Source organism: Aquarana catesbeiana, linkage group LG01 (genome assembly GCF_042186555.1).
Source record: "Aquarana catesbeiana isolate 2022-GZ linkage group LG01, ASM4218655v1, whole genome shotgun sequence".
NCBI lineage: Eukaryota > Metazoa > Chordata > Amphibia > Anura > Ranidae > Aquarana > Aquarana catesbeiana.
Window position 1 is genome coordinate 580726735 of NC_133324.1, and position 25861 is coordinate 580752595.

Genomic DNA, 25861 nt, shown 5'->3' on the forward strand with positions numbered 1-25861 from the left:
AGCTTCTTTTGGCTGACCGGCATCCCACAATTCTGTTTACGTGATTTTGCCGTGATTTGTCGGGTGACAATCGCGGCAAAATCGCACCGCAGTTGGGATGCCATGCGCCGCTAAAGTGTTCGGGTTTGGCTTGAAGAAAAGGTGGCAACCCTATGGAGAGTGTCTGTCTGTGAACAGCATTTTTTTTTTTTTAAGTCTTGCCACAGATTCTTAATTGGATTTAGGTCTGGACTTTGACTGGGCCATGCTAACACATGAATATGCTTTGATCTAAACCATTCCATTGTAGCTCTGGCTGTATGTTTAGGGTCGTTGTCCTGCTGGAAGGTGAACCTCCACCCCAGTTTCAAGTCTTTTGCAGAATCTAACCGGTTTTCTTCTAAGATTGCCCTGTATTTGGCTCCATCCATCTTACCATCAACTCTGACTAGCTTCCCTGCCCCTGCTGAAGAAATGAATCCACACAACACGATGCTGCCACCATCAAGTTTCACTGTAGGGATGGTGTGTTCAGTGTGCAGTGTTAGTTTTCTGCCACACATAGCATTTTGCTTTTATGCCAAAAGTTCAATCTTGGCCTCATCTGACCAGAGCACCTTCTTCCACATGTTTGCAGTGTCCCCCACATGGCTTCTTGCAAACGGGACTTCTTATGGCTTTTTTTCAACAATGGCTTTCTTCTTGCCACTCTTCCATGAAAGTCAGATTTGTGGAGTGCACGACTAATAGTTGTCCTGTGGACAGATTCTCCCACCTGAGCTGTGAATCTCTGCAGCTCCTCCAGAGTTACCATGGGCCTCTTGGCTGCTTCTCTGATTAATGCTCTCCTTGCCTGGCCTGTCAGTTTAGGTGGACAGCCATGTCTTGGTAGGATTGCAGTTGTGCCATACTCTTTCTATTTTCAGATGATGGATTCAACAGTGCTTTGTGAGGTGTTCAAAGCTTGGGATATTTTTTATAACCTATCCCTGCTTTAAACGTCTCTACAACTTTATCTCTGACCTGTCTGATGTGTTTCTTGGCCTTCATGATGCTGTTTGTTCACCAAGGTTCTTTAACAAACCTCTTCACAGAACAGCTGTATTTATACTGAGATTAAATTACATGCTATTTACTAATCAGGTGACTTCTGAAGGCAATTGATTCCACTAGATTATAGTTAGGGGTATCAGAGTATTTTCAGATATTTATTTTTAAACAATTTTGAAAACCATTTATCATTTACCTTCCATTTCACAATTATATGCCACTTTGTGTTGGTCTATTACATAAAATCCCAATATAATACATTTCCATTTTTGGTTGTAACATGACAAAATGTGGAAAATTTGAAGGGGTATAAATACTTTTTCAAGGCACTGTACACAGGAAAAGGATGTTGGCTAAGATTTTAATTTTTAACCTTGCAACTTTTGATCATAAAGTCATTAACCTGCAAGTGCCTCTGGATTCTTTTGCTTTCAAAGCATCGATTATGGGGATCTCCTGGGAGGAGTGCACCTAGATTATATTATAAGCTGGAAAGTGATCTCTGAAAGGTTCCACATACTTCTCTCACCTACACTCTATGTAATAATGGTAAACCTGAAAAGAAGCCGAATGGTCTTAGGGGCTAGCAAAGGGGTGTGTATCACAAAATCACTGTCTTCTAGCAGTGTCAAAAAGAAAATCCCTGTAGTTGAGGCTTCATTCACATGGCCATATGTTTATCCTCTGTATGGAATGCAGGGTCTTGTTGGCAAAGCCAGTAGAAGATCCTGAGAAAAATGTGTATCTTAAATACTTGCATTTAGATGCATACAATTCTTTTAATTACTTTATATGTGCATGCATGCAGGTATTTACATTAATTTACATGTGTAAAATCTGCAAATGTACGTAAATGTAAAATGTACAATGTTCGGGCCATGAATAGAGAGGTGTATGGTAGTGCTGTGTTTAGATACGTGCAATACTATAAGTGTAAACCTCTAAAAATCAGCATTTAGGCTCCTGTGTGAAAGAGGCCTAAAGGGTTCTAACTAAATGGTTCTCTTATTTGTACACACTCGCCAAATATTTGTTACATTTACTTACTATCAGTATACCATGAAGTCATCACTACCATTCTGTTCACTTCAGTCTGTCGCATTGCTCCCACAATGGCTTTCATGGAGTCAGTGTAACCACTAATAGATGAGAACATTTTATAAGAAAATCCTAGACATGACATAACTGCATCCTGGCCTTGCAAATGTTCCACTAGGGATTCCTGTGAAAATATATTGGCTTCTACCACCTGAAAAACAAAGTATGTGTTAGATTCTAAGTGAATGTTTCTGCAACATGAATGCTACGTACTGTATAATAAAAAAAAAAATCAGTGTTATGCAATTAAAGCAACATAGACCTTATATATCTGTTTATAATAACACTAACTAAACACATTGGAATAATTGAAGCCCTTTTAAATTGGTAGAATTTTTGGTTTTAATTTTTTTAAATTTTATATTTTTCCCATTACAAAGGATTGTTGAGAACAACATAGTGGTCTGTCTATTTTGGTTTACAGTCTAAACCAATGGTCTCTAACCTGCGGCCCTTTGTTTGCCTTTATCCGGCCCTTGAGGTACCATTCTTCCCACTGATACATGGCACAATTCCTCTCACTGACAACGATGAGAAACCATTCCTTCCACTGACACCAACAACGGGGTGGAATTGTTCCTTCCACTGACACCAACAATGGGGCAGTATTTCTTTCACTGAAATCAATGATGGGCCATTATTCCTACTATAGATATAAACAATTGAGTACTATTCCTCCCACTGACAGCAATGATGGAGTCCTATTCCTCCCAGCATTACCAACGATGGGGCTTAATTCCTCCCTATGGATATAAATGATTGAACACTATTCCTTCCACTGATACAACTGACGAGGCACTATTCCTCTCACTGATACCAATGATGGAACACTATTCCTCTCACTGATACCAATGATGGAACACTATTCCTCTCACTGATACCAATGAAGGAACACTATTCCTCTCACTGATACCAATGATGGAACACTATTCCTCTCACGGATACCAATGATGGAACACTATTCCTCTCACGGATACCAATGATGGAACACTATTCCTCTCACGGATACCAATGATGGAACACTATTCCTCTCACGGATACCAATGATGGAACACTATTCCTCTCACGGATACCAATGATGGAACACTATTCCTCTCACGGATACCAATGATGGAACACTATTCCTCTCACGGATACCAATGATGGAACACTATTCCTCTCACTGATACCAATGATGGAACACTATTCCTATCACTGATACCAATGATGGAACACTATTCCTCTCACTGATACCAATGATGGAACACTATTCCTCTCACTGATACCAATGATGGAACACTATTCCTCTCACTGATACCAATGATGGAACACTATTCCTCTCACGGATACCAATGATGGAACACTATTCCTCTCACGGATACCAATGATGGAACACTATTCCTCTCACGGATACCAGTGATGGAACACTATTCCTCTCACGGATACCAATGATGGAACACTATTCCTCCTACTGACACCAGCCATGGGAGACAATAAAAAGGAAATAAACTGGCCATTTGTTTAGAAAGTTTGGAGAACCCGCTTGTTATAGGAAATTATTTAGTGAATGCTGTTTTTGTTTCCAATGACAGTGATCAGCAACCAAGAGCAAATGTTACTGGTTTCCATGCTTTCAACATTACCATAACGTCTATCAACAAGTCCATTATGGGAACTGGAACTTATCTGATCAAACATTCATTTTTAAACAGGCAGCATCACTGGGGGGCAGGGCGATGATGTCAGCAAGAGCATTTTGACCACACCCACTGTTCACCACCGCACGCTATACACACTGCATTACTACATTCCTTGGGGTACCCAAAGGTGTCCCAGGTCTTTTATAATCCTATAGTGTATACTATAGAGAAAAAATGCTAAAGTGTTCAGGTTTGGCTTGAAGAAAAGGTGGCAACCCTATGCACACCTGATTGTCCCTTCCAGAGGGTTACAAAGGCTAATTCTAAACTAGGCTTCATTCACTGACGATTACGATGCTGCATCTTGATGCAACATCACTCTGTGGTATGATTTGCTGCATTGATTTGGATTCATTAAGATGATTACTTGCATCCAGTTTGTGTGCCGTCAGAACTGCTGGTCCTGGGTGCAATTTGTGGCCAGAGCTGATCAGAGGCTGTATTTGCATTTGTATGTGTGGCTACATACATGGGGATGGCCATTGATTTGGGTTCAAATCCATCCATGGCAGTTGCTGGCTGCGGCTGTTGACACACAGTGTGCACGGGGCTGCTGTTTCTGCGTAGAACCTAATCGCCAGTGTGCATCAGACCTTAATGCTAGTTGCATTCAAAGTAATTATTTCCAGTAAATACAAAACTGTGTTAATTGGCATTTTTTTAACCTTCCTGATGTATTTTAAAGGCTAAGTTTACTTTTTGTTTTTTTATTTTTTTTATTTTAGCTCCCCTATGTACCAATATAACATTAATGTACTTTTGCATAAAAAGCTTTCTATTTGTCCTACACCAGCCCTTACCTCAGTGTCAGTGATTTTTGTATATAAAAAAAACTTCATTACTTCCTGGACAGACCTTAGGACATGAAAATTTTAAGACGCAGGAAGGAGTCACCAGCTGACATCATTACCACACCCTGCATGGTTTTCCAATACAATCAGCAACCACTGTTCTCACTAAATACACAGCCAGTGATCGATTTATTTTCCACCTTAGCTTCAGGCTGCATAGTTTGCGCATTTGCCAGAGTGTGCAGGAGCTGAGTGATCAGGTAACATCCCATGTGGTTCAGAGCTATAGTATTGAAAACAGGAAAAGTATGTCCTGGGTTTTGTAAAGTTCACCATACACTATACAATGTGATTGTACAATCTCCTTTAAATCTACCATTAACTATGTAGTGCAGGGGCACTGTCTCAGTGTTCACGCTGCACAGCTCCTCCAGCCAAGCTCCAGGTAGGATAGGATGGGGGGCTCTTCCTGCAGGGATATTCCCCCCCCAAGATTAGGGGGGCCGCAGTGGTCTGTGAGGCGGTAGTATACCGCACTATCACCGCCGCTGCCACCGCCGTCATTACCATGTGGCAGACCCCATCATCTGCCGGCCTCTCTCCTTCCTCCTCCACCCCGGCCTCCCCTCCATGCTTGTCCCGGAGGGTCGGCTCGTGCGGAAAAGCGCACGTTTTTTTGAAAAAACGAGGGGGGTGGTCAGAGGGGGGGGCGGAGCATCAGCGCGACGTCTGGCGTGCTTAGACGCCCACATCGCCGGCTGCACAGGCTATAAGAAGCACACTTTTCAGGTGCACACAGCCTATGGAGGGACACAGAGCTGACGGTCGCATGTAAGGTGGGACACAGGCATTCTCCTAGGCAGCATTTACTTAGAAACACTTGACTGGGCATTGGTAGCAGTGGCAAGTTGCTGGACTACATCGCTCAGCAGTCAGTGTTTCATTTTTTTGATACCTCCACCTTGTTTGCTTTGCACTATGGGTAGAAGAGGTACAAATACCCCAAAAACCAGAGGCTCTAGGGGATCTCCCTCAGGCTCTGAGGACCCCCCTTCTGCAGCACCTTCCCCCCCTGAAGGACCTGGGATGGCTGGCCAGGGAGAGCTGTTGGGGTCAGGGGCTGCATCTGCTTCTGGCACTTCAGCCCCTGTATACATTACGCAGGAGGTTTTTTTCCTCAACCATTAATGGACTAGAGGAAAGATTAATGCCCTTAATCGCATCGTCACTCAGTGGAAAAAAACGCACTAGGTCTTCCTCTGTTACCCAGGATCCTCAGGCAAAGGAACTCTGGGGAAAAAGGAGAAGAATCCCTTTCAGAGGATCGGAATGGGACTGATGATTCCTCCTCTGAGGAATCAAGTGGAGAAGGGCCCTCTTCAGCTTCTCAGGATGAGAAGGTCTTAGTACAGATCCTTGCTGGATTGATCCGCTCCACATTTAAGTTACCCGTATCTGAGTCAGTTAAAGAACCCTCTTCTTCTTTGGGGTCACTGAAGCCTCCTCAAACAGCACATACTTTTCCTGTTCATAATTTGCTAGAAAAGCTCATTTATTCTGAGTGGGATCACCCAGATAAACGTTTTTTTTTCCGCCTAAAAAGTTTTCAACACTTTATCCTATGGAAGAAAAATTTATAAAGATGTGGGGGATACCGGCCGCTGATGCCGCCATTTCCTCCGTAAATAAAAGTCTGACTTGTCCTGTAGACAATGCTCAGATGCTCAGGGATCCTGTTGATAAAAAAATGGAATCCCTGTTGAAGGATATTTTCTCCTTAGCAGGTTCAGTAGCTCAACCTGCAGTGGCAGCGATCGGAGTCTGTCGATACTTAAGAGACCATGTTAAACAGGTCCTTAAAGTTCTACCTGAACAGCAGGCCCAGGGGTTGGCTAACCTTCCAGCGGCCTTATGTTTTGCTGTTGACGCCATCAGAGATTCTATCATCCAAACCTCTCGTCTTTCACTTGGGTTGGTGCATATGCGTAGACTCTTATGGTTGAAAAATTGGTCAGCCGAAGCACCATGTAAGAAACTTCTGGCTGGATTTCCATTTCGTGGTGCAAGGCTGTTTGGAGAGGATTTGGACAATTATATCCAAAAGATCTCTAGTGGGAAAAGCACTCTCTTACCTGATAAGAAAAGGAGTAAGCGTCCCTCTTTCAAACGGGCTCTTTCCCCAGTGCCAGGAGCATCAGCCTCCAGGCAGTCGCGACGGCCTCCTCCGTCAGTGTCTAGAAATACATTTCAGAGTTGACCCCAGAGTCAAAAGAAGTCCTGGGGGAAGAAGCCTACTAGACAAGATGCTAAAGCCTCTTTATGAGGGAGCGCCCCCGCTCGCTCGGGTGTGGGGAAGATTGCTACGGTTTGCAAAACTCTGTCAGGAGGATTTCCAGGACAGATGGGTAATCTCCACGGTAACTCTAGGTTGCAAACTGGAGTTTCAAGAATTCCCCTCTCCTCGTTTCCTCAGATCAGGTGTCTCCAGAGATCCATAGAAAAAGCAGTCGCTCCTCCTAGCGTTAGAGCGACTATTGTCGCAAAAATTCATCATGGTGGTTCCCACGAAAGATCAAGGATTGGGATTTTATTCCAAGCTTTTTACGGTACAAAAACCAAATGGAGATGTCAGACCCATTCTGGATCTAAAGGATCTGAATCGATTCCTAAGGATTCGATCCTTTCGCATGGAATGAATTTGGTCAGTTGTCTCCATCCTACAGGGAGGAGAATTTCTGGCATCAATAGACATCAGAGATGCGTATCTGCATGCACCCATTTTTCCTGCTCAATAAAAGTACTTGCGCTTCGAAATAGAAGGGCACCATTTTCAGTTTGTGGCTCTGCCTTTCGGGCTAGCCACTGCACCTCGAGTGTTTACACAGATCTTGGCTCCTCCTCTGGCCAGATTAAGGGCTCAAGGTATAACTGTCATAGCATACCTAGACGACCTGCTCTTGATAGACCGGTCGGTAGCCTGTTTGAGCGGGAACTTGATGACCACAGTCAACTACCTGGAACACCTAGGTTGGATTCTCAACCTAAAAAAGTCTTTCTTAAAGCCAGTAAGAAGACTGGAGTATTTGGGTCTGGTCATAGATACAAGCCAAGAGAAGGTATTTTTACCTCAGGCAAAGATCACTGCCTTAAGAGAGCTGATTCTGGTAGTCAGGACCAAAAAGGGTCCTTCTGTCCGCCTTTTGTATGAGGCTGTTGGGAAAGATGGTAGCTTAATTCGAAGCAGTTCCCTATGCTCAGTTTCATTCAAGACTACTGCAACACAGTATCCTGTCGGCCTGGAACAAGAAGGTTCAGGCATTAGATTTTCCAATGCACCTGTCTCATGCAGTGTGTCAGAGCCTCAGTTGGTGGTTAATACCCGAAAGCCTGCAGAAAGGGAAATCCTTTCTACCGGTTACCTGGACGGTGGTAACAACGGATGCCAGTCTTTTGGGTTGGGGAGCAGTTCTGGAACAGTCTGCGGTCCAAGGAGAATGGTCCAAAACTGAGAGGACCTTATCCATCAACATTCTGGAGATCCGTGCGGCATATCTAGCCCTAAAGGCCTGGACTCTCAGGCTACAGGGCTGCCCGGTCAGTATCCAGTCTGACAATGCCACAGCAGTGGCTTATATCCATCATCAAGGAGGCACCAGGAGTCGGGCAGCTCAGAGAAGTGAACCAGATTTTAGTCTGTGCAGAAAAGCATGTGCCATGCATATAGGCAGTTTTCATTCCAGGGATAGAGAACTGGCAGGCAGACTATTTGAGTTGCCAGCGGTTATTCCCAGGGGAATGGTCTCTTCACCCCGACGTCTTTTGGGCCATATGTCAAAGATGGGGGGGTTCCAGATGTAGATCTCTTTGCATCCAGATTCAACAAAAAGATCGACAAGTTTGTGGCAAGAACAAAGGATCCTCTTGCATGCGGGACAGATGTGTTGGTGATTCCGTGGCATCGGTTCTCACTGATTTATGCATTCCCTCCTATTCTACTACTGCCACAACTCCTTTGCAGGATCAGGCAGGAAAAGAAGTCAGTACTTCTGGTGGCCCCAGCTTGGCCCAGGAGAGCTTGGTATGCAGAAATAGTAAGGATGACAGTAGGTTCCCCGTGGACCCTACCGTCACGTCCAGACCTGTTATCTCAGGGTCCAGTGTTCCATTCTGACTTATAAATGCTAAATTTGACGGTTTGGCTATTGAAACCCACGTTCTGAAGAGTTGTGGGCTTTCAGGTCCTGTGATTTCTACATTAATCAATGCAAGGAAGCCAGCTTCCAGAGTGATTTATCATAGAGTCTGGAAAGTTTATGTATCCTGGTGTGAATCCAGGGGTTGGCATTCCAGAAAATATGTAATAGGTAGAATGCTTGACTTTCTACAAATGGGATTAGAAATGAAGCTGGCCTTGAGTACTATCAAGGGCCAGGTCTGGGCCTTATCAGTATTATTTCAACGGCCACTTGCTTCACATTCTTTGGTGCGAAACTTTATGCAGGGGGTGACGTGTCTTAATCCTCCGGTTAAGGCGCCCCTAAACCCCTGGGACTTGAATTTGGTTCTGTCAGTTTTACAGAAACAACCTTTTGAACCAATACGTCAAATTCCCTTGGTCTTGTTGACAAGAAAGTACATTTTTCTGGTAGCCATTTCTTCTGCTAGAAGAGTATGAGAATTAGCAGCTCTTTCCTGTAAAGAGCCTTATTTAATCATACACAAGGATAGAGTGATATTGCGCCCTCATCCTAGCTTCCTACCGAAAGTGGTTTCAGATTTTCATCTAAACCAAGATATTGTTCTGCCTTCCTTTTTTCCAGATCCCTGTTCTACGGAAGAAAGGTCACTACATTCTTTGGATGTAGTAAGAGCAGTCAAGGCCTATCTGAAAGCAACTGCTCAAATTCGCAAAACTGATGTTTTGTTCGTGCTGCCAGAAGGTCCCAATAGAGGACAGGCAGTGTCAAAATCTACCATTTCTAAATGGATTCGACAAATGATTATTCAAGCTTACGGTTTGAAACAGAAAATTCCTCCTTTTCAGATCAAGGCACACTCCACAAGGGCTATTAGTGCTTCTTGGGCGGTGCATCACCAGGCCTCTATGGCTCAAATCTGCAAGGCCGCAACCTGGTCTTCAGTCCATACATTCACCAAATTTTATCAGGTGGATGTGGGAAGGCATGAGGATATCGCCTTTGGGCATAGTGTGCTGCAGGCAGCGGTACAAGGTCCTCAGGTCTGATTACACCCTATGTTATGTGGTCCCGTCCCCTCAGATAGCATTGCTCTGGGACGTCCCATCAGTAATTACTGAGGCTCTGTGTCCCGTGATGTACGAGAAAGAAAATAGGATTTTTTATAACAGCTTACCTGTAAAATCCTTTTCTTTTGATGTACATTACGGGACACAGAGGTCCCGCCCCTCTTCTAATACACTTATATTGCTTTGCTACAAAACTGAGGTATCCCTGTAAGGGGAGGGATTATATAGGGGGTTGAACTTCCTGTTTAGGGTGTGCCAGTGTTCAATCGCCTAGTGATACCCTATATAACCCATCAGTAATTACTGAGGCTCTGTGTCCCGTGATGTACATAAAAAGAAAAGGATTTTACAGGTAAGCTGTTATAAAAAATCCTATTTTTCACACTCTGAAATAAACTATTGAAATTTCAAAGCTGCTTTAGATGAAGTATGTGAGAGATAAGCACACTGGGATGACTGGGGTAAGAATATTATTACAAAAGGCTTCTATTTATATTGGAAAGTGAAATTCTGCCGAAAATGGTGAACTAAGTCTTTAAAGCGGAGTGCCACCCAAAAATGGAACTTCTGCTTTAAGGGAGGTAACCCTCTGACATGCCACATTTGGCATGTCATATTTTTTTTGGGGGGGGGATACCCTCTTTTCCGAGGGTCCCAGCTTCCACTTCCTCTCGGCGCACCGCGGCGCCGGAAGGGAGATCACCTCTCCTCCCTCCCTCTTGGCAATCATCTGGGACACGTCACAGGTCCCAAATGATTGCCCAGCCAGTCATGACGCGCGGCTCGGCTCGCGCATGTGCAGTGGGTGCCCACAGTTACAATGCCGGCGCCGCAGAGAGGAGAGGGAGACGAGCAGGGCTTCGTCCCCCCGCATCGCTGGATCGCAGGACAGGTACGTTTCTGATTATTAAAAGTCAACAGCTGCAGTATTTGTAGCTGCTGACTTTTAATTTTGTTTGTTTTTTTTTTTAAGCAGAACTCTGCTTTAAGATAGAAAAAACCACATTACTCAATGCAATTAAACAGTAAAACATCAAAAAGAAAAAAGATTAAATGTGTATAACACAAACCTTTAGCCTTTCATGCTGAATTGTTATTTTATTGACATCTCTCACGAGGGCTTTTACTTCATGTCCATGTTCCAATGCTTGAGACAATAAGTATAAACCTGTCTGGCCAGAAGCTCCAAGGATTGATAACTTCATTCTTGATGCCTGTTTGTGGAAAAGTACAAGTAAACTTCTCGGTCATTATTCTCTTGGAAAAGTTATTTTCTCAAAATGATAAGAATTGTCTAATATGTCTTTATAACAGAGTGTAAAAGATCCCAAAAATGTGTTCAAAAACACTTCAAGTCTTGTTTTGTACATTGTAAAAAATTTTTCACTTACTTTGGTATGCTAACATGTGTGGCACAATCATCGTTTTCATATGCAGGTGTCCTCGACACATGCATTTCTATTCATATATGTGGGGGGCTTTAAAAATTGCTATTTTATTGACTATATTTAACTTTTTTTTTTTCTTCCCACTTAAATTTATTGCTATCACACAGGGGGCTGACAAGCCCCCTATGTTATAGTATAGTGCAGGTGACAGGTTCTCTTTTAGCAGACATCAAAGGTCTATTCGATCCCTAATGTCACCTCTGCACACCACTGAAGCTAATAAAACACAGATTGTGCAAACAGTGAGTGTTCAGTGCTGTGCAGCTGCTGCTGCACGGCTGTCAACTTTTGTGCGGCTGTGTCCGTTGAGCTGCTGCGTCCACCTCTATAGGCTGCCCGCACAACGTTTAGGGTAGATGCAGATGCCAAAACAAAGGCAGCCAGCACAGAGAACAGGTACCATCACTTTCTCTTCATTCCACCACCTAAGCCACTGGGGCATGAATGAACTGAAACCAGAAGTGGTGATCAGTAAAACAGAAATTCTCAGGTGGTTTATCACTCCTCATCTACCAGTCTGGGTGGACTGATGATTTACTAGTCATCTGTTGACTCATATATAAATTAGTTAATTAAAAAAAAAAAGCCTAAAGTTATTGTAAACCCTCATATATACCCAGTGAAGAGAACAGCCTCAGATGATGCACAGAGGTGAAACAAATCCTCCTACCTTGGTCTTACTTGTTTATCTGCAGCCTGCTCTTTTCTACATCCTTTCAAAAGATCTGAATTTAGATAAAATCCTTCTTCATCTGTCAGGAGCACAGAGGAGGGGGTGGAGAGCTGCAGTTAGAGCTCTTGTACAGTGTGTGACAGCTGATTGGAGGAAAGGAACACCCCCCCCCTTCACACACAGAACAGGAATGAAGGAAGGATGCAGAGCTGTGTTGTGAATAGACAATCTGTGTGCTGAGCTCCCTCCCCTGTCACCATTTTATCTCTGGTGTCGGGATAAGTTGTCAGAAGTAACTCTAATGCTGATAACAGAGGAATGAAGCATCAGAGAAAATGACACTTAGAGCTTTGGAAGTAGACAAATGAACACTACTGATATATGTGCTTTGTTCAGATTTCATGACTGAGGTTTACAACCACTTTAATCATCTTATGGTTTCTGCCAAAGGTTGTAAGTAACATTTATGTTTCTGGATGGGTATGCATTTTCATCACAAGATGGCACTGCAAAACACACTGTAAAATACAATGAGGCATGTATTGATCATTTACAGTTTTTCTACAATGTTTTGTGAACATATTGGGGCAGCCCATAAAACTAGATAACAGAAAGTAAAAACAAATTTTGTTCAGAGCAAACAAACATAAAAGCTGAGTAATATGTAATTATTCTAATTTTGGAACTAGCTATGTAACTTCAGAAACAAGTTTTGCAACATTTATGTCGGTACAAAGGTGAATCTTTGAGACAATGTTGACACAAATATTATTAGTAGTTTTGTCATGCTCCAGACCCCCCCTACTGAAGAATTAAAAGTCAGCAGCAGACATCCCATCCTGCAAAAACTAATTCCCCGCGGCAGAATATTTTTTATTTCGCCTTTTTAATATTTTTCCACAGTGCTTCTGGGGAAGGAGATGGGTGGTATGTAGAAGTGAACGGTGTCAGTAGTTTTTTTATTTTTTAATAATTGATTTTTTTTTACAATTTAATTTTTTTTTTCTTTTTTTTCACAATGCTTTTTTGGGGGGGAGGGGGTTGGGGCAGTGGACAGTGTTGGAAGGGCAGGGGAGAGTGGTGTCAGTAAATTTTTATTTATTTTTTTACACTTTTTAATTTTTAAAAATTTTTTTACCATTTTTGAAATATTTTTTGGGGGGCTTTGGTGAGATGTCAGCATATACACTTGTTCATTTTTTTTAATTCAAAGCATCTCTCTCTCTCTCTCTCTCTCTCTCTCTCTGCATATATATATATATACCCGAAAATAAGACCTAGCGTGATTGTCGGTGATGGCTGCAATATAGGCCCTACCCCCCCAAATAAGCCCTACCCTGAAAATAAGACCTACAAGGACTTTAACTAGGGCTTATCTCTGTCTGCTCTGAAATAAAGTAAAAAACATAACAAATAAACAAACAGTGTGTATGTGTGTGTGTTTGAGAATTCTCCTATTAAAATCAATGCAACTTGGCCCACCACAAAATGGCCGCCAGCCGGAGCCCTAATTACAAGGACAGATTGTTTAGTGTTGATGGGGATGCTAGGAGCGGAAGCTGTTTGCAGAGACGTCTGCGGGGACAGAGTCGGTCTTCACAGCTGTTCCCCGCCACACCATTCGCGGGAGATCGAGAGGTGCTTGTGGGTGTGCGGGAGCTGCCGCATAAATGCGGGAGTCTCCCGCACCTCACGGGAGACTTGAGATGTCTACAGCAGCTACACATACTGTAGCTACTGACATTTAATATTAGGACACTTACTTGTCCTGGAATCCAGCGATGTCAGCACCCCAGCCGATGTTTCCATCGACTCTTTGGTGCTGCCGCCACCATAGACTGTAAGGGAAACTAGCAGTGAGGCCTTGCGGCTTCACAGCTAATTCTCTACTGTGCATGTGCGAAGCATGCTGCGCTTTCTGAATGGCCCAGCGGCGGAGAAGGGGGAGGGGGGCTGAACTTCTGACTTACCTTGCTGCGACCAGGTCTGACGGAAGTGGGGACAGGTACCCACCTGGGTGGAACTCCGCTTTAAAGAACATTTCCACTCGCCAAAGTCCTGCTCTCCTGCTCTGTGACCATCAGAAAGTAATTTCATTTTGTTATATAACAAAATGATAATATATATATATATATATATATATATATATATATATATATATATATATATATATATATATATATATATATATATTATATTGTATGTGTGTGTGTATATATTTATGTGTGTGTGTCTATAAAATCTAAGTTCTTATGTGAACCACCAGCTTTATATTACTAAGAGATGACATCGGCGGCAGCGTATACACTAAATATCTCTTAAACGGTGCAAGTTTAGGGGATATTTAGAGTACCTACAGGTAAGCCTTACTATAGGAAGACTATACTTCCTCTTTAAGGCTGGGTTCACATATATGCAAATTGGATGCTCTGACAATTTAGACGACGCTTTACATATTCTTTGATCGCACCAGTTTGGCTCTATTTTTTCTTCTCAAAGTGGACTTCAGGCCGGGTTCACACTAGTGCGAATTGGATGCGAATTTCTCCGCATCCAGCACTCATGACCGGCTGTCAATGGTGCCGGTTCACCATTGCCGGTCCTGTGCGTATTTGGGTCTGATTCAGGTGGAGATTCGGACCTGAATTGCACCTGAACTGGTGAACAGACACGCACCAGACCCCAGGCACCAACCCGCAGCTGCACATATGTGAACCCAGCCTTAGAGGTGGATGGAAAAGAGGTAGGAGGGGGTTCATTTTTATCCCTCAGGGGCTATAAGATTTATTTTGAGCATAAATCCTATCTACATAAGTGTCTTATGGGGCGTACACACGGTCGGACTTTACGACCGGACTGGTTTGACGGACGCCGATGGACCAAATCCGGCGGACAATCCGATCGTGTGTGGGCTTCACCGGACCTTCAGCGGACTTTTCCAGTCGCAAATCTGACGGACTTTAGATTTGGAACAGGCTTCAAATCTTTACGTCGTAACTCTGCTGGACCCAGAAATCCGCTCGTCTGTATGCTAGTCCGACGGACAAAAAACTACGCTAGGGCAGCTATTGGCTACTGGTTATCTTCCTTATTTTAGTCCGGTCGTATGTCATCGCGTACGAATCCGTCGGACTTTGGTGTGATCGTGTGTAGGCAAGTCCGTTCCTTAGAAAGTCCGTCAAAAGTCCGTGGAAAGTCTGTCGGACCAGTCCGTTCGAAAAGTCCGCCCGTGTGTACGCGGCATAAGGGCCAGTTCACATATAGTATGGTGACAAGCATTTTTTTTTTTTTTCACACTGGAAGAACACCAGTTACCACTAGGACACACAGAAAACAACTGTTTTCTGTGTGTTCTATTCACAATGCAACAGAGCTCAGAGCTGCTGTACAGTGACATGAATGAAGTGTCACTTTGTAAACTTCAAATAACATTGAATTAGAAAAAGAAAAAGAAAAGGGAACTGTGTTATGCTCTAAAGCGCACGGCACAGGGCCCCCTGCAGCTGGCTCACTGCAGTCGTGAATTGACCCTTAGACAAGTGGCGGCTGGTGGTAATCTTTTTTGGGGGGGCAGCAAACAGTAAACCCCCCCCCCCAGTCCGTTGGGTGAGTCTAGTGCACTTACCCCATCTACGGGTCTCAGACCTGCTTTTGATTGGCCGGATTGAGGATCAGTGTTTCAATAGCGAATATTCATTTGTTGTAACACCTGGGTGGGCTCCGGGCGCAATGCTTTGTGCCACGAGCCCACGTTATTTTGAAGCCTATTAGAGCCTCTGGTTCTAATCAGGTGCTTCAAAAGAACACCCCCACCGCTGTAATTCATGCGCCCGCATCCTAAAAAGGGACCGGACGCATGAATAGAGGGTGGCGGTGTTCTGTCAAAATAGCGGCCGTGGATAGAGCATCGAGGGGGGGCGGCTGCGGATAGAGGGGGCGGCGCTCGGGAGCCCCTAATGGATGGGCTGCCACTGCCTTAGACCAGTAATACATGGAAGGATAGTCTTAGGTGAAGTGACTGCTTCTAGCAATGCTGACAGTCAGGCGTAGCAAGGGTTAAACTCTGCACGTTAGATATTCTTTAAAGTGTAAGTTCACCTTCACAGAAAATTTGTAAGGTGAACTTACACTAGACCCCCTCCCTACCCCCCCCCCTGATCCCGCTAACCTGGAATCCGGCCATCCCCTGCACTGACAGCTCGTATCGCCGCTGTACCGGTCCGGGGATTTAAAATCCCCCGCAGTTTTCTCTCCTCTTCGCCTGCAGTGACAGGACAGGCTACGCGGGTTCTGATTGGTCGGTGCCACCCAAGTGACGGTGCCGACCAATTAGATTGCTACTAAACATACTTCCTGACTAGGTATGTTTTGGAGATAAGCTGTGGGGGATTTCTAAGCCCCAGACTGGTGAGGCGGCTATACGAGGTGTCAGAACAGGTGATCGCCGCGCTCCAGGTCAACGGGACGGGGGGGGGGGGGGGGGGGACGTCCTCTGTAAGTCCACCACCTTACAGATTTTTCTGTAAAGGTGAACTTACCCTTTAAGGGCTGATTGACACCAGATGCTGTCCAGTACATTTTTATTCTGCATCAAACACGTGGATTGTGTTTAACATGGATTTCAATGGCTCTAGTTCACAACAGTGCAGTGCGTTCCAATGTAGTCAAGAAAAGTAGAACAGGTTGCATTTTTTTAATGCATCTGGAAAGTGGCAAAACGCATAAAAAAAAAACGTGCATGCAGAAACACATAATTTGTGTTGTGAACCAGCCTTAAAACCAGATTATCAACTGCTCTTGCACAAGCCCTGGGAAGTCCAGGGATCTGCGTACAATGATTTAGGCGAGGTTAGGCTGGTCAGTCCCCACCCATTATTGTCAGTGAGACGTTTATATTCCTGCAGGCACACAGTCATACTAAATACCTCAACTAATTTGACACCATATTAACAAAGTAAAAAGAAAAAAATCATGAAAAATCATGACAGTTGCATAACCAAGGAGAACCTTACCTGGAGTCAGCCTGACAGCTTCTCTATGTACGGTTGCTACAGTATGACAGCAATGTTGTTGATGCAGACATGGAAGGGGAGGTCTAAATTACACAACCATTCCCGGAGTATCACATTACAAGCACGTTTTCTAAGGCCTATGCTCATGTTTTTTAGACCCTCCCAACATCCTGCCTTTCGCTAACAAGCTTTTGATTATATTCAATTGTATTCAGTCAACTGCAAAATACATCTGGATGGACTTTGACTGCCATGATGTAATAATAAATGTTTTGCACATCATTCAGTGTTGAATCAACAGCTTTAAAATCAATTTATACTTTAGCCCTCATTCGCATTGAAGCGACTTGTCGTGCGATTTGACAGGTCAAATTGCATGACAAGTCGCACCCTATTGTCAGCAATGGCAGCATTAGGGTTGCCACCCCATCCCTTTAAACCCGAACACTTATGAATTACACAGGTTCTGAGGCAAGTTTAATACAGATAAGGCACCAAGTTTAATTATCAAAAACTTGAAGTAAACAGGGTCACTTATCCAGCGCTTAGATGTAAAGTTAGTTATCCTAATTAACCACTTTAGCCCCGAGCCTCTTTCTGAGATTTGGTGTTTACAAGTTAAAAACATTTTCCTGACGCCTTCATGGCAGCACACACTGGGTTGTGACTCCGCCTCCACAACCTGACAGGATTGGACTAGCTATAAAAGTTGAAGAGAGATGACCCCCACCATTCTCTTTTTTATCCTCACCTGACAAGACCTGACATCGCAAGCCTCTTACCGCATCACCCCAGCAGGTTAAAGCCTCTCCTGTTTGGAAGTCCCTCCTGTACAGTCTCTAAAAGAGCTTTTATGGAGGGAACCCCCACTCTGGTGGTCTCAGGGGCATCAGCACAAAACATCTGGCACAGAGTAAGCTTTAACCACTTGCCGACCGCCGCACGACTATATACGTCGACAGAGCGGCACGGGCAGGCAAAAGGACGTATATGTACGTCCTTGCCTGCCCGCGGGTGGGGGGTCCGATCGGACCCCCCCCCGGTGCCAGCGGCGGTCGGCAAATCTCCCCCGGCGATCGGAGGTGAGGGGGAGGCCATCCATTCGTGGCCCCCCCCTCGCGATCGCTCTCAGCCAATGGGATCATTTCCCTGCCTCTGTATTGTACACAGAGGCAGAGGAAATGATGTCATCTCTCCTCGGCTCGGTATTTTCCGTTCCGGGCCGAGGAGAGAAGACTGCAATGTAAGTGCACCAACACACTACACACAGTAGAACATGCCAGGCACACTAAACACCCCGATCCCCCCCCCGATCGCCCCCCGATCCCCCCCCAATCACCCCCCCCCCCCTGTCACAAACTGACACCAGCAGGTTTTTTTTTTTTTTTTTTTTTTTTTTCTGATTACTGTATTGGTGTCAGTTTGTGACATTTACAGTGTTAGGACAGTTAGTATTACCCCCCTGTAGGTCTAGGGTACCCCCCTAACCCCCCCTAATAAAGTTTTAACCCCTTGATCACCCCCCGTCACCAGTGTCGCTAAGCGATCATTTTTCTGATCGCTGTATTAGTGTCACTGGTGACGCTAGTTAGTGAGGTAAATATTTAGGTTCGCCGTCAGCGTTTTATAGCGACAGGGACCCCCATATACTACCTAATAAATGTTTTAACCCCTTGATTGCCCCCTAGTTAACCCTTTCACCACTGATCACTGTATAACTGTTACGGGTGACGCTGGTTAGTTTGTTTATTTTTTATAGTGTCAGGGCACCCGCCGAATAAAGATTTAGCCCCCTGATCGCCCGGCGGTGATATGCGTCGCCCCAGGCAGCGTCAGATTAGCGCCAGTAACGCTAACACCCACGCACGCAGCATACGCCTCCCTTAGTGGTATAGTATCTGTACGGATCAATATCTGATCTGATCAGATCTATACTAGCGTCCCCAGCAGTTTAGGGTTCCCAAAAACACAGTGTTAGCAGGATCAGCCCAGATACCTGCTAGCACCTGCGTTTTGCCCCTCCGCCCGGCTCGGCCCAGCCCACCCAAGTGCAGTATCGATCGATCACTGTCACTTACAAAACACTAAACGCATAACTGCAGCGTTCGCAGAGTCAGGCCTGATCCCTGTGATCGCTAACAGTTTTTTTGGTAGCGTTTTGGTGAAATGGCAAGCACCAGCCCCAGGCAGCGTCAGGTTAGTGCCAGTAGCGCTAACACCCAGGCACGCACCGTACACCTCCCTTAGTGGTATAGTATCTGAACGCATCAATATCTGATCCGATCAGATCTATACTAGCGTCCCCAACAGTTTAGGATTCCCAAAAACGCAGTGTTAGCGGGATCAGCCCAGATACCTGCTAGCACCTGCGTTTTGCCCCTCCGCCCGGCCCAGCCCAGCCCACCCAAGTGCAGTATCGATCGATCACTGTCACTTACAAAACACTAAACGCATAACTGCAGCGTTCGCAGAGTCAGGCCTGATCCCTGCGATCGCTAACAGTTTTTTTGGTAGCGTTTTGGTGAACTGGCAAGCACCAGCCCCAGGCAGCGTCAGGTTAGTGCCAGTAGCGCTAACACCCACGCACGCACCGTACACCTCCCTTAGTGGTATAGTATCTGAACTGATCAATATCTGATCTGATCCGATCAGATCTATACTGGCATCCCCAGCAGTTTAGGGTTCCCAAAAACGCAGTGTTAGTGGGATCAGCCCAGATACCTGCTAGCACCTGCGTTTTGCCCCTCCGCCCGGCCCAGCCCAGCCCACCCAAGTGCAGTATCGATCGATCACTGTCACTTACAAAACACTAAACGCATAACTGCAGCGTTCGCAGAGTCAGGCCTGATCCCTGCGATCGTTAACAGTTTTTTTGGTAGCGTTTTGGTGAACTGGCAAGCGCCAGCGGCCTAGTACACCCCGGTCATAGTCAAACCAGCACTGCAGTAACACTTGGTGACGTGGCGAGTCCCATAAGTGCAGTTCAAGCTGGTGAGGTGGCAAGCACAAGTAGTGTCCCGCTGCCACAAAGAAGACAAACACAGGCCCGTCGTGCCCATAATGCCCTTCTTGCTGCATTCGCCAATCCTAATTGGGAACCCACCGCTTCTGCAGCGCCCGTACTTCCCCCATTCACATCCCCAACCAAATGCAGTCGGCTGCATGAGAGGCATTTTCTTTATGTCCTCCCCCTAGTACCCCTACCCAACGAACCCTCCCAAAAAAGATGTCGTGTCTGCAGTAAGCACGGATATAGGCGTGACACCCGCTATTATTGTCCCTCCTGTCCTGACAATCCTGGTCTTTGCATTGGTGAATGTTTTGAATGCTACCATTCACTAGCTGAGTATTAGCGTAGGGTACAGCATTGCACAGACTAGGACACACTTTCACAGGGTCTCCCAAGATGCCATCGCATTTTGAGAGACCCGAACCTGGAACCGGTTACAGTTATAAAAGTTACAGTTACAAAAAAAGTGTAAAAAAAAAAAAAAAAAACACAAACAAAAATATAAAATAAAAAGTAATAGTTGTCGTTTTATTGTTCTCTCTCTATTCTCTCTCTCTCTATTCTCTCTATTGTTCTGCTCTTTTTTACTGTATTCTATTCTGCAATGTTTTATTGTTATTATGTTTTATCATGTTTGCTTTTCAGGTATGCAATTTTTTATACTTTACCATTTACTGTGCTTTATTGTTAGCCATATTTTTGTCTTCAGGTACAGCATTCACGACTTTGAGTGGTTATACCAAAATGATGCTTGCAGGTTTAGGTATCATCTTGGTATCATTCTTTTCAGCCAGCGGTCGGCTTTCATGTAAAAGCAATCCTAGCGGCTAATTAGCCTCTAGACTGCTTTTACAAGCAGTGGGAGAGAATGCCCCCCCCCCCCCCCCCATCGTCTTCCGTGTTTTTCTCTGGCTCTCCTGTCTCAACAGGGAACCTGAGAATGCAGCCGGTGATTCAGCCAGCTGACCATAGAGCTGATCAGAGACCAGAGTGGCTCCAAACATCTCTATGGCCTAAGAAACCGGAAGCTACGAGCATTTTATGACTTAGATTTCGCCGGATGTAAATAGCGCCATTGGGAAATTGGGGAAGCATTTTATCACACCGATCTTGGTGTGGTCAGATGCTTTGAGGGCAGAGGAGAAATCTAGGGTCTAATAGACCCCAATTTTTTCAAAAAAGAGTACCTGTCACTACCTATTGCTATCATAGGGGATATTTACATTCCCTGAGATAACAGTAAAAATGATTAAAAAAAAAAAAAATGAAAGGAACAGTTTTAAAATAAGATAAAAAAGCAAAAAAATAATAAAGAAAAAAAAAAAAAAAAAAAAAGCACCCCTGTCCCCCCTGCTCTCGCGCTAAGGCGAACGCAAGCGTCGGTCTGGCGTCAAATGTAAACAGCAATTGCACCATGCATGTGAGGTATCACCGCGACGGTTAGATCGAGGGCAGTAATTTTAGCAGTAGACCTCCTCTGTAAATCTAAAGTGGTAACCTGTAAAGGCTTTTAAAGGCTTTTAAAAATGTATTTATTTTGTTGCCACTGCACGTTTGTGCGCAATTGTAAAGCATGTCATGTTTGGTATCCATGTACTCGGCCTAAGATCATCTTTTTTATTTCATCAAACATTTGGGCAATATAGTGTGTTTTAGTGCATTAAAATGTAAAAAAGTGTGTTTTTTCCCCAAAAAATGCGTTTGAAAAATCGCTGCGCAAATACTGTGTGAAAAAAAAAAATTAAACACCCACCATTTTAATCTGTAGGGCATTTGCTTTAAAAAAATATATAATGTGTGGGGGTTCAAAGTAATTTTCTTGCAAAAAAAAATAATTTTTTCATGTAATCAAAAAGTGTCAGAAAGGGCATTGTCTTCAAGTGGTTAGAAGAGTGGGTGATGTGTGACATAAGCTTCTAAATGTTGTGCATAAAATGCCAGGACAGTTCAAACCCCCCCCAAATGACCCCATTTTGGAAAGTAGACACCCCAAGCTATTTGCTGAGAGGCATGTCGAGTCCATGGAATATTTTATATTGTGACACAAGTTGCGGGAAAGAGACAAATTTTTTTTTTTTTTTTTTTTTTTTGCACAAAGTTGTCACTAAATTATATATTGCTCAAACATGCCATGGGAATATGTGAAATTACACCCCAAAATACATTCTGCTGCTTCTCCTGAGTACGGGGATACCACATGTGTGAGACTTTTTGGGAGCCTAGCCGCGTATGGGACCCCGAAAACCAAGCACCGCCTTCAGGCTTTCTAAGGGCGTAAATTTTTGATTTCACTCTTCACTGCCTATCACAGTCTCGGAGGCCATGGAATGCCCAGGTGGCACAAACCCCCCCCAAATGACCCCATTTTGGAAAGTAGACACCCAAAGCTATTTGCTGAGCGGTATAGTGAGTATTTTGCAGACCTCACTTTTTGTCACAAAGTTTTGAAAATTAAAAAAAGAAAAAAAAAATTTTTTTTTTTGTCTTTCTTCATTTTCAAAAACAAATGAGAGCTGCAAAATACTCACCATGCCTCTCAGCAAATAGCTTGGGGTCTCTACTTTCCAAAATGGGGTCATTTGGGGGGGGTTTGTGCCACCTGGGCATTCCATGACCTCCGAAACTGTGATAGGCAGTGAAGAGTGAAATCAAAAATGTACACCCTTAGAAATCCTGAAGGCGGTGATTGGTTTTCGGGGTCCCGTACGCGGCTAGGCTCCTAAAAAGTCCCACACATGTGGTATCCCCATACTCAGGAGAAGCAGCAGAATGTATTTTGGGGTGCAATTCCACATATGCCCATGACCTGTGTGAGCAATATATCATTTAGTGACAACTTTGTGCAAAAAAAAAAAAAAAATTGTCACTTTCCCGCAACTTGTGTCAAAATATAAAATATTCCATGGACTCAACATGCCTCTCAGCAAATAGCTTGGGGTGTCTACTTTCCAAAATGGGGTCATTTGGGGGGGGTTTGTGCCATCTGGGCATTTTATGGCCTTCAAAACTGTGATAGGTAGTGAGGAGTAAAATCAAAAATGTACGCCCTTAGAAATCCTGAAGGCGGTGATTGGTTTTCGGGGCCCCGTATGCGGCTAGGCTCCCAAAAAGTCCCACACATGTGGTATCCCCATACTCAGGAGAAGCAGCTAAATGTATTTTGGGGTGCAATTCCACATATGCCCATGGCCTGTGTGAGCAATATATCATTTAGTGACAACTTTTTGTAATTTTTTTTTTTTTTTTTTTTTTTTGTCATTATTCAATCACTTGGGACAAAAAAAATGAATATTCAATGGGCTCAACATGCCTATCAGCAATTTCCTTGGGGTGTCTACTTTCCAAAATGGGGTCATTTGTGGGGGTTTTGTACTGCCCTGCCATTTTAGCACCTCAAGAAACGACATAGGCAGTCATAAATTAAAGGCTGTGTAAATTCCAGAAAATGTACCCTAGATTGTAGGCGCTATAACTTTTGCGCAAACCAATAAATATACACTTATTGACATTTTTTTTACCAAAGACATGTGGCCAAATACATTTTGGCCTAAATGTATGACTAAAATTGAGTTTATTGGATTTTTTTTAGAACAAAAAGTAGAAAATATCATTTTTTTTCAAAATTTTCGGTCTTTTTCCGTGTATAGCGCAAAAAATAAAAACGGCAGAGGTGATCAAATACCATCAAAAGAAAGCTCTATTTGTGGGAAGAAAAGGACGCAAATTTCGTTTGGTTACAGCATTGCATGACCGCGCAATTAGCAGTTAAAGCGACGCAGTGCCAATTTGTAAAAAGTGCTCTGGTCAGGAAGGGGGTAAATCCTTCCGGGGCTGAAGTGGTTAAAGAAGCTTCAGACTTGCAGTGGTCTCCACTTTCTATTACAGTCATTTTTCTTCCCCCTTCTTTTTCCTTATGTATTTTTTCTTCTTCTGGGACCTGTAGTCACACAGCGCTCTGCTAGGTCTTTCATGGCCGCCGTGTGTCTCGTTCTGCAGTGCGCATGCGCGGGAGGCCGTGGAGGGCCGTTCTCAGCAGTTTTCCAGCTTCCAAGATGGCGCCGGAGTCATCACGACGCTTCTGCGCAATCGTCATTTTGCCGCGTACGGCGGCAGTCTATTTAAAAGAGGGTTCTGGGCTGAGAAAAATGTGTGTTTTCTTCTTATGACGTAAGGCTGCACATCCTTGCTCAGGATTTCTTCATTGAAGCCAGGTAGGTACTCTAAGGTTTTCATTTAAAATTTTACAGGGACTTCCTGGTATATTATATTTAAAAAAAAAAAAAAAAAATGTGTTTATTATTAAATATATAAATAATTTTATGTGTGTATGTGTGTGTGTATATGTATATATGTATGTGTGTATATATGTATGTATATATATATATATATATATATATATATATATATATGTATATATATATATATATATATATATATATATAATATAAATTTTTTTTTTTTTTCTGCTTCTAAAACTCCTTCCAGACTTCCTCTATTTCCTGCCTACCAGACCACTGCCCAAGCAGACCATCCACGGACAATAAGGTAAGGGGCTATCCGCATTCAGTGGTAAGTATTGAAGAGAGAAAAAAAAAGAGAGCATATCTTCTAACAAGACTCCTTCTGACAGCCCTTCCAGGTCTGGATCAAGACGCAAAGAGAGATCAAGCCATACCTCAGGCAGGAGATCCCGCAGAAGCCGGTCACGCTCCTCGTCTCCTCACGGGCACTCAAGCCACAGTCATTCTCGCCATGGTCACTCACGCCACAGTCACTCTCGACATAGCAGATCACGTCATGAAAGATCACCTTCGTCACGTCATGGACGAAGCCAACACACCCATCCCGCAACTAATACCTGCTGGGTATGTGGCGCCACCGCTTTGCCAGATAAATTAGCATGTCGCACGTGCTTCAATGAGGCCACAAAAGAAAGAGAATCAGACGTCAGAGAAGTAACCGAACTTATTTAGGAATCTGTGCGAGAATCAATAATGGAATCAACAACACCCCTGCCCCTGCCGGCCAGGTCAGACCCAGGTACTTCCATGGCTCCTCCTCGCTCAGCAATCGAGGTAGAGATGGATCCAGAATCCCCTTCAGAGGACGAGGATCCAGAAGTACCAACAGGATTTGACTTAACTCTGATTGAACCATTTGCAAAGTCAGTCAAGGAGGCCATAGGTTGGGAGGAGTCTGAGGAAGCACCTCAGAAGACTCGGAAATATTTTCCAAACCTGAAGAGGGACCCAGAGACCTTCCCTTTCATTGAGGAGTTGAATGATTTAATCAAAGACGAATGGGAAAGATCCGACAAGAGGCCTAGCCTAAACAACAGACTAGCCAAGATGTTTCCTCTAAAAGAGCCTAAAATCAACTCCTTAACGCTCCGAAGGGAGGGGGGCGTGACCGGATGCGGCGGTGAGTGGAGGTGTGTGTGCTCCCTCCTCACTGCGGCCCCTTGCTGCTATCGCTAATGAGGTGAACCAGCCTAGTCAGCGCTCACCCCTTCCTCGTTTGTCACAGTCCCTGCCCCGCTTGATATTCCTCCCCGCACAGCTCACACCTGACGGGTCTCTGGAGCGAGCGAGCCGGCATCGTGCGGTGGAGTGGGAGAGGCGGACCGGCACCGGAGGAGACTGACGGCTGGCTCCGAGTGGGGGTGCCTTAGACTGCACGTACCGGTGGGTTGCTCAGCAACGGCCCTGCACTCTCGCGAGAGAGTCCCACAGAGGGAAGCGCCGACAGTGGCTTCAGATGAACCAGATGCCTATGCGGTGGATGTCCTAAATGGCTCCACACCTGTGAAAGATACCGTGAGTAACCTGGACTTGGCTCCCGGATAGCTGCATTAT

At 44.4% G+C, this 25861-nt stretch overlaps 1 protein-coding gene across 1 annotated transcript in view; it reads right to left on the reverse strand.

Annotated features, from left to right (window-relative positions):
• The window catches only part of LOC141106912 (flavin reductase (NADPH)-like), a 29160-nt gene extending 12015 nt beyond the window's left edge, over positions 1-17145 (reverse strand). The window contains exons 1-3 of the mRNA XM_073597845.1: positions 16997-17145; positions 10934-11077; positions 2077-2278 (exon numbers count right to left, since the gene is read on the reverse strand). Of these exons, the coding sequence (XP_073453946.1) occupies positions 2077-2278; positions 10934-11068 (337 nt within the window). The 5' untranslated portion in view covers positions 11069-11077; positions 16997-17145. The remainder of the gene's footprint in view (positions 1-2076; positions 2279-10933; positions 11078-16996) is intronic.
• Positions 17146-25861: the final 8716 nt, after the last annotated feature.